At 43.2% G+C, this 9,771-nt stretch overlaps 1 protein-coding gene across 1 annotated transcript in view; it reads left to right on the top strand.

Moving 5' to 3' along the window:
* Positions 1-725: 725 nt before the first annotated feature.
* LOC109462495 (titin-like) overlaps positions 726-9,771 on the top strand; it is a gene marked incomplete at its 3' end in the record, with an annotated part of 41,619 nt that continues 32,573 nt past the window's right edge. The window contains exons 1-12 of the mRNA XM_019759050.1: positions 726-956; positions 1,167-1,471; positions 1,828-1,969; positions 3,229-3,330; positions 4,174-4,478; positions 4,809-4,950; positions 5,550-5,723; positions 6,399-6,563; positions 7,462-7,623; positions 8,274-8,444; positions 8,858-9,019; positions 9,175-9,345. Coding sequence (XP_019614609.1) covers positions 755-956; positions 1,167-1,471; positions 1,828-1,969; positions 3,229-3,330; positions 4,174-4,478; positions 4,809-4,950; positions 5,550-5,723; positions 6,399-6,563; positions 7,462-7,623; positions 8,274-8,444; positions 8,858-9,019; positions 9,175-9,345 — 2,203 coding nt within the window. The remainder of the gene's footprint in view (positions 957-1,166; positions 1,472-1,827; positions 1,970-3,228; positions 3,331-4,173; positions 4,479-4,808; positions 4,951-5,549; positions 5,724-6,398; positions 6,564-7,461; positions 7,624-8,273; positions 8,445-8,857; positions 9,020-9,174; positions 9,346-9,771) is intronic.

Genomic DNA, 9,771 nt, shown 5'->3' with positions numbered 1-9,771 from the left:
TCCTGCATAGTGAACTAGCTGCTTGGCTGTTTAAGATTCTCACCATCTCTCCCTAACTGTCTGTAGGACTTCAAGTTCACGTCAAGAATCAATACCCTTATAGTCTTTATATGGGTTGCATAGGGTGGTCCTATTCTTGTCTGGGCGTACTTGCCCGTAGGAGAACATCGCCCCTAGTGTTCTCTTAGGGATGTTTGGTCCACGAGGCATTTCTTGTAGCATGTGGTATCTTCGTGTAACTGCCAGCTACATTTTTCTCTAGACGTCTTTTGAGTGCCCATCTATAGCTTCCGAATGGTAAAATAGAAGCTGCAGTTCCTAGCCTCAACTAGTTCATGGGATTAATGTCTTGCGAATGAATATAAAAGCTACTATGTATAAATATGATTGTAGGAAGTAGCCGTTAATTGCACAAGCATGTACGTTCTCTACAGTAAGCTGCCTTGGTATTGTTAAGTGTTCTTTAACTGCTTCTTCTAGTTCTTTGACACCGTACCTAAAAGATTTTTTTTTCCATTTTTTCCCAGGTCATGGATGGGGCGTATCCGCAGGAGGAGGAGCACACGGCGGCGGAGCAGGTTGGAGTATGTCCGGAGGAGGAGGCGGAGGACAAGGCGGAGCACACGGCGGCGGAGCAGGTTGGAGTATGTCCGGAGGAGGCGGTGGACACGGAGGAGGACACGGCGGCGGATCAGGTTTCAGTATGTCCGGAGGAGGAGGCGGAGGAGGACACGGCGGCGGATCAGGTTTCAGTATGTCCGGAGGAGGAGGCGGAGGAGGACACGGCGGCGGAGCAGGTTTCAGTATGTCCGGAGGAGGCGGGGGAGGAGGACACGGCGGCGGAGCAGGTTTCAGCATGTCCGGAGGAGGAGGCGTAGGAGGAGGACACGGTGGTGGTGCCAGTTGGAGCTGGTCTTCTTCAGGAGGAAGCATCTTTGAAGGCCTTGCCGAGGGAGGTAAGACATACCTGCCAGAAGTGTTGACAAACTATTTGTAAAATATACAAAGAAGAATCAGATTGAGAGTTGGGTAACCCTTATTCAATTTTATCCCAATATTAACGTAAAGGCGTCCCTTATTCTAGATTTGTTGCAACTTAAGATGTACGTATATCATTTAGCATATGATTTTTAAATATGTTTACTTGTCAACTTCTTACTCTACAGCGTCAATATCGCTGAGTCGGTTCTTCCAGTTCGGATGGTTCTCAGCGTCTTCCGAACTGGACGAGCAGCACGGCGCCGGGTACGCAGTGATCGGCAAGACATACGAGGACGGTACGGCTGCCTACTGGGCTCCTGCTACAGACGACGTGAACCAGTACCTGCAGATCGATCTGGGAGGAGTCTTTCAGATCTTTTCGGTGACGATCCAGGGTGCAGCCGGGCGCTGGGTCCAGACGTACCACCTGCAGTACAGCACTGATGGTTCCACCTGGACAACCTACCAGGACGACGGCGGTCAAGACATAGTAAGCGCAATAACACTACAATCTCTACGAAAAGGTGTCTTAAACACATGCGGTACACTACAAAATGTTTCTGATATGTATCAGTACGCCTCATAGGAAAGTCAAACTCTACTATACTGGATAAATTACAGAGATAATATCCGGACGTTTCTAGTGACATCCACCACTCTTCTTCAGCGTCACTAATGAACTAACAGAACTCTAAAAAGCATATATGAGCAACTGGAAAAACGGTTAAACATGACATGGTCCATAAGGTCATTGATATGTTAAGTACGTAGGGTTTCAGGGTTTCTATAATTAGGATCATCATACGATTGACAAAAAGTCAATTCAGACTACTTCGTGTTCCACAGGTTTGCGAAGGAAACAGTGACGACACTGGGACCCAGGTTACGACGCTGCTGACGACTCTGTCTGGTCGCTACTTCCGCATTGTTCCCTTGACTTGGGGTGGAGCGGGCATCGCCCTCCGGATAGACATCAATGCTGTCGGTGGTAGGTTGCTCCCAATACCTATCTTGTACGCATGTATGATGCTTAAATCTTTTTTAAGTTGGATTTGATATAGTACATGTATTGTGTCTGTAGCCTGTCTTGTCCGTGGCATCGCGTGGCTGGGCAAAGCGGTCATCTCTGGACAAGTCCCGGGCAGTTCGATCCCCTGACATCCCCCAGAAGCTTATAGGAACACCTCTCTATAATCTCCTTGACATCCCCGGTGTTGTGCCCATGGAAACGGCACTTCACAGGACTCCTCAGTGTACTGTGAAGTGATATCCACGAGCCTCTCTGCAAATCCAAAGGGTGTCCTAATATTGATGAGAACACTCTCGGATTTGATATTGTCAATGTGCCGATAACTAGCCTGGTTACCAAACCTATTAATTATAGCTCCCGAGTCCTACATCCTCTCCGCAAATAGGAGAGGATGTAGGACTCGGGAGCTACAATAGGTTTGGTAACCAGGCTACCGATAACTGCACATTTGCAATTGCAACTCAGAACAGTAATGTTTTTTTTTGTCCAGTTTTGACAAGTTAATTGCAATTTGCACCAGGAAGAGAACCCGTTGCTTACACGACCTTATTCTTGTCACTTCTAAGGTTGAAAAAAGACAGAACATTTAAAAATGTGATATTAGCACTGAAGCTACTTGAAACATATTTTCTGCTTGACACATGCCACCGATCTTGTGCCCTCGGGAAAGGCAATTTACACGACTTTCCTCACTTCGCTCAGGTGAAAATTACTATTGTATTGTCCCCTGCGTTGGTGGCGGCATTAATATAAGTTGAAAAATCTTGAGTGTGCCGTCACCACGTATTGTGACTACATGTTGGAATGCAAAAAAAACAAACAAATTTTCTGTGGAATTTGACAAATATCTAGAACATTCATCACATAACAAACATCCTTGCTAGGTGGTATTCTAAACTGTGCACTGCAACGTTTTTTTATTCAAACATGTAATCACAAGACGTGGTGACGGCATGCATACTCAAGTTCTTTCAACTTATTTTATGCTGCCTCCAGCAAAATACAGTACTCATTTTCACCTGAGCAAAGTGAGGAAAGTCGTGTTAAGTGCATTTCTTCATGGAACAGGATCGTTGGCAGCAAAATCAATGGCAAGACAGGTTCGAACCGGGGACTCTTTCGAGTCAACAATCAATGTACCGTTACACCACACGACTCCACATTGCAAAGTTATTGTGTCCTTTGTAATTGATTACAAATCAACGTTGTTGTTTCAGGTGGCGGTAGTTTTGAAGGAGGTGCAACTGGAGTTAGTGTCAGCATGTCCGGTGGTGCAGCCGGTGCTGTAGGGGGTCTCATCGGAGGCGTCGCGGAGGGAGGTATGTAAGACCCAACCTAAGGCCCGGCCACATCCGTCGTACGACCGTCGTACGATCTCAAATTTGAGGTCATTCTTGGGGTAGTCGTGCATATGTTGTATACAGAACGTCTGATGTGCTGTTACCACAAAAGGCTGTCTTAGATAGTTATCGATGGCTGGTTTTGTTACAGCCTGCATGAAAATGATCTATGAATTTATGATAATACCCCGCCCTTACTTAGTATTTATGCCATGAATTTCAGCATGTAGGTGGTCGTAATTGTAGGAGCCTAGTAGAAGGCATAATTCCTCCCTATCTTCCTCGACCGTTGTCATAAAAGCAAGACGAAAATTGATGGAAACATTTTTTTTTTATTTCCAAACTGTACATGTCATCCAGAACATATTACTTGTATCAGGGAAACGCCGATGATTTTAATTCCTGTTGAACCAAAGTTGGTAGACAGATGTTTCAGCTTTCAATTTTTTTACCTAGATCTTGCCATGTGACATCTGACGATTTCAGTCAACGTTGTAATTGATGGATAGCGTAGATCACTTTATTTATTTATTCACATATATGTATTGAGTATTAGGCAAAAAGCACAAGTTGCTTATGTAACACCTTCTACTCAAAAACATACCTAGTATAAAACACACTGACAAAGTACATGCATAATTACAAGGTGGGTAAAACCAAGATAAATACAAAGAGACAAATTGGTGATCTATCAATTACGAGAATCTACCCGTACAGTAGATGATAGTTTTGAGCTACATCGAAAACATTACAGTAGATCATTCTAGGATTCTATCAGTGATGAAATGAACAGAATGCTTATGTTAATCTGTCCATCTACAGCATCGGTGTCGCTGAGTCAGTACTTCCAGTTCGGATGGTTCTCAGCGTCTTCCGAACTGGACGAGCAGCACGGCGCCGGGTACGCAGTGATCGGCAAGACATACGAGGACGGTACGGCCGCCTACTGGGCTCCTGCTACAGACGACGTGGACCAGTACCTGCAGATTGACCTGCAGCGGGTGTACCAACTGCACTCGTTGACCCTCCAGGGTGCAGCCGGGCGCTGGATTTTGACGTACTACCTGCGGTACAGCATCGAGGGCACCACCTGGCTGACCTACTCGGACGACGAAGGACACGACATAGTAAGAATCACAACATTACAATGCAGTCTTTGCCTGGCTACTTAAATTCTTATCACTTGGTTTTAACCTTAATTTTCATTACGTACCATTACTGTAATTTTTTTACTCTGTCTCATCCCCTTATATTCAGTTTCCATTACCATTATCATGTTCTTTTATTTACACAATAACTGAAATCGAGGGGAAGTTGACCTTTTATAACGTTAGTTACTTTTGCATCTGTTCATCTTGTTTTGCTGTGACCTGTACTTAGCCAAGTGTGGCAAGAATGTGCAATAAAGGTCTTCAGTCGTTGATGATACTCCTCACACACCCTTGCGTGTTCTACAGGTATGTGAGGGTAACAGTGATGACAGTGGGACTCAGGTGTTAACACTGCAATCCGTCATCATGGCCCGCTTTATCCGGATCGCCCCCTTAACCTGGGGCGACGCCGGCATCGCCGCTAGGGTGGACATCGATGCCGTCAGTGGTGAGTAGCTGTTTTTTCATTCCAACATTTATTACAAGACATGGTACAAGACGGCACACTCAATCTTTTTATCTCTTCGCAGAAGAAATTGTTTTTGCTCTGTATTTTTCCTACTTATTTTCTCCTTCCTCCTCTTCTTCTTCTTCCTTATCTTCCTTGGCCACAAGATGACCTGGACTATACGTCTGTCACCATGGTAACTGGTACTGTAGTAGACACTTTGTGGTGTTGGCTTACATTATGTGGCAGAGCGGAGTTGGAGTCACGGCTCACAATACATATAAATGTATTTGACTTAAAAGAAGAACAAACAGTGCTGTAGTTTGTTGGGCCAGACCAGATAAAGGTAAATGTTACCTTTTTAGTTTAACTTATTTTCATACCGTCATCAACGCACGAATGGACAATAGACATACTCATTTTTACCTGAGTTAAGTGAGGAAAGTCGTGTTAGGTTTTTCAAGGGCACAAGATGGCTGACAGGATTCGATTCGGGCAAAATTGACAGCACTATCATTTACAAAGTTTTTTTGTTCAGCAGCTTTGCAATGAGATAGTGTTACTTTCCGAGTACTGAACAATGTCTTTCTTTCGTTAAGGTGGGGACATAGCTGCAGCTGGAGAAGCGGCTGTTGAGAGTATTGGAGAAGTGGCGGCGGCGGCAGCAGCAGGAGACACCGAGGCCGCGGAGGAACAGACCGAAGAACTGGGAGAAGAACTCGCGGCAATGGAAGCATTTGCAGAGGATACTGGAATCGAAGGGGCCGAACTTGGTACGTGACTTCACGAAATTGATTGTTCTGTTTTATTGAACAAGATAATGCCAAAGTAGGATACTTTTGAATACTTGATTTCGTGCAGGAATAAATATATGCAGTTTCCATATATATATATATATATATATATATATATATATATATATATATATATATATATATATATATATAGTGTGTGTGTGTGTGTGTGTGTGTGTGTGTGTGTGTGTGTGTGTGAGTGTTATTATGTGTGTGTGTGTGTTTCCATTTGTTCCAAAAGGAGAGGAGAAAGGACGTCTAAATATATCAACTACTGTATAGTATTATTGTAATACATAGACTTTTAGTACTGGAATGTGGCGTTGCAGTGTTCAGTACTATGTTTTATATCATGTAGACCACATATGTCCACATGTGCATTTAGCCTATCTAGGCAAGAATATGCACTATAATTCTTCATTCGTTCACTCTGTTGTATTTTGTGGAGTCATTGATTGACAACATTTGCTTGTGCAACTCTTTTGCACCAAGTAGATGCTTGTGCGCCAAGCAGATGCAAACTTTTGAATAGTAATGAAGTACACTGATTTTAAAATAATGTAAATCTAATTTGGTGATTAACACTTGGTTAACAAACTGCACTCTTGTAACTTTATCACTGTATTTACACAAATTTATTATTTCATATAACAGAGGATGCCCAGGCAGCTGCCCAGGAGGCTTACAGTGAGCTGGAAACTGCTGTTGAAACCGGCGAAAACGTCGAAGAAGCTGCCGAACACTTCGAGGAAGAAATGGAAGAGTTGAATACTGAGATAGAAACAGCCCAGGAGGAAGCTATAGGCGAGGCGGCCGCAGGTTAGACATTGTCTGTGATATCTTTGTTTTATCGTGATACTTTAAGACCCTGTATTCTGCTAGAATGGCCTCCCGAACACTGCCTAACTCCCCCGCCAATATCGGGAGTAGATCGGGAGCAAGGTCGGATGTGCTTGCCTGTTATGGTTCGGTTAGGTCGGCTACTCTTCCGCAAGATTCCGTAGGTCAATATCAACAATGCTAATGACGATATGTTTTTAATGAATAACGAAAAACATTTATTATTCGTCAACGTTCAACATCCTTCGGCGAAGGTATGAGATCATGAAGATCCAGTCGGAAATAATTTGGAATTAGAATGTGGCCACATCCGTCGTATGTACGGTAGTCGTGTCGTAAGCAGAATCACATCAGAGTTGTGTCTGTAGAATGCACAGCTATCTTAGTTTGTTGCTGGCAGTTATTTTTCACATGGTCCAGGCACATACAAACCTGTAACATCAAATATCACCACGACCTACGACCGATGTACCCACACCACACAAAATGGACGTAAACTATTAGCACATATGCTGCCAGCTGTCTTATTGTCCGGCCAATTATTCTTTGCATTGTTTGACTTTTACATAAGATATAGTTGAGCATAATGGTCTTGTCCTTTTGGATATTTCGTCTAGAATCACCTTCCTTTGTAATTAACTGGTGTGATTCTAGATAAGATTAAAAACTAAATCAACTTACATGACTATATAGAACAAGAAGGTAAACTAAACAGGAGAAACACTGGTTTTCACTATGGTCTTTTTAGTAACTTTACAACGGTAAGGAGACAGAGAAAACGAGACAGAAAAGGGATGTGTCAAGCTATCCACGAAAGGTAACAGACTGTCCATGTGCTCCTGCCAACCCACTTCTATTCTTTCTATTACGTAAACAGAGACAGCTGAAGCAGAGGCCTCCGAGACCCTTGAGGCCATGAGTGCAGGCATCAGCGCCGGGAACCCAGCTGCAGTAGCGCAGGCAGTGGGGGCCTTTGAAGAGGATGTAGAGAGTCTGCTGGACAACGCAGAAGACATTGGTCTTGAGTCCCCTGCTCTAGGTATTCATATAGATATCTTAAAATAAGTGGCTAGCATAATAAGCATAATTGTTCACATATAATGGTCAATAGGGAAATTTGTGCCACAGCCTAACGTTACTTGTGGGAAGGTCACATAGCCTACAACGCATCTACATACAGATTTGAGATTAGCAACACTTGTATTTTTAGCTACCGTCCTAGTGTGCCACCATGTTGTCACCGCCATGTTTGTTTCAAATCATGCTAAGGGGTTGTGTTTGATGGGAAGGAGGTTCGCCCTTTCATTTCCCGTCATGCTAAGATAGTGTTGATAGTGTTGTATGAGAAGTTGTGTCGACATTTGGTTTATTATAATTAATGAGGCTGTGTTTATCATTTGGTTTTGTGATCCTAACATTGAAAGAAAAAGTTATTTTAGCACATTTAATAGTAAAGTTCTTTTATTCACTTTTATTCACAGCATGAAAGTTCATCTGTGTTGGTACAAGTCATTATCAAATAAAGACTAAGCTCTGACTTCCAAAACTTTAGATTAAAGCTTAGTCTTTATCTCATAATTATTTCATTCACAACCATTTGTTTCACATGAGCCGACGCTTCGATGACCGTCCTGGTGATGTTTGTTTTTACATACAATCTCTAACTCACTCTGTGTAAACTTACATCAGACGAAGCAAGAGACGCCGTTGAAGAGGCCGAGGCTGAGGTACAGGAAGCGTTAGAGTCCAACGACGTTGAGGCTGTTGTAGAAGCACAGGAGCATTTACAGGAGGAGTTTGAAGACCTCCAACAGAACATCGATGAAGCAGAGGAGGCGAAAGAGCAAGAGGAGGAGACAGGTGTGGCAATATAATGTATTCTTCTTACCTCCCATCGTTATGTCACAAATAGTTCATATATGGGCATCACACATGGTAAAATGTACATGTTGCCTCTTTCGAAGAAAAAAAAGCCTCAAAACAAGTCTGACAAAGCTAGGACATATCAACCCTCCAAGCAAAAATTGTGACCTTTATAATATGCCCCATTTTTTCTGTCACTATCCCTACTAACAAACAGAAAAACAGGAGTAGCGACAGAATTCGAAACATGGCATATGGGCAATCTTCCCCACCAGCATCTGCTTAGAGAGCAGTCAAACATTGTAATTGAAACTACTTTAACTATGAATAGAGATAACATAACCAACATATGACAAGTAGTATATTAAGAAAAGCGAAAATACTCAATAATTTGTGTTTATTTCTTCCAGAGGCCGCCCAAGGAGAGATTTCGGACACACTCGATGAATTGCAGGAGTTGATCGCAGAGGGAGACACCGAGGCCGGAGAAGAGACATTTGACCAGCTTGAGCAGGTGGTTGATGACTTCGAAACTGCTCTACAGGACTCTGAACTGGACTCACCGGCTGTCGGTAAGAACCTGTTTTTAATTCTGTTAAAGCAGGTACTACAAAACTTCAATTTAAAGTAGACCGATTTCTACTATTTTTTTTAGTCTGCAAAGAAGTCTGGTGGAGACTATTATTTTTTGCAAGAAATCGCATCAGAATGACTGTCTGTACTACAGATGCCGCCCTGGAGACAGCAGAGGCAGCACAGGACGCGGTCCAAGAGGCTCTTACCAGCGGAGATGAAGAAGAAATCGAAGAAACCATCTCAGAACTCGAAGAGGCAATGCACGAGGTTCAGGAAGCAGCAGAGGAGGCCCAGGAGGACGCAGATGCTGCGGAGGCTGCAGGTCGGTTCGTTATTTCTTACATTTCCAGTTTTCATCTCTCATCCCATCTAACATTAGAATGTGGTCACATCCGTCCTATGTAGGGTAGTCGTGTCGTAAGCAGAATCACATCAGAATCAGAGTTGTGTCTGTAGAATGCACATACAGCTGTCTTAGTTTGCTGCTGGCAGTTATTTTTCGCAGTGGTCCTGCTACATTGAATCCTACAACATCAAATATCACCACGACCTACGTACGACGGATGTACTCACGCCGTTATTACAAATAGACGTAAACTATTAGCACACTCTTATATGCTGTCAGCTGTCCTATTTTCCGGGAAATTATTCTTTGTATTGTTTTGCTTTCACATAAGATATAGTTGAGCAGAATGGTCTTTTGCTTTGATATTTCGTCCGCAATCACATCCGCTTTTTATTAACTGGT

The sequence above is a fragment of the Branchiostoma belcheri genome, unplaced genomic scaffold, assembly GCF_001625305.1.
Source record: "Branchiostoma belcheri isolate BF01 breed outbred unplaced genomic scaffold, Haploidv18h27 scaffold118, whole genome shotgun sequence".
Classification (NCBI taxonomy): Eukaryota; Metazoa; Chordata; class Leptocardii; order Amphioxiformes; family Branchiostomatidae; genus Branchiostoma; species Branchiostoma belcheri.
This window is presented reverse-complemented; position numbering and strand designations above follow the sequence as displayed.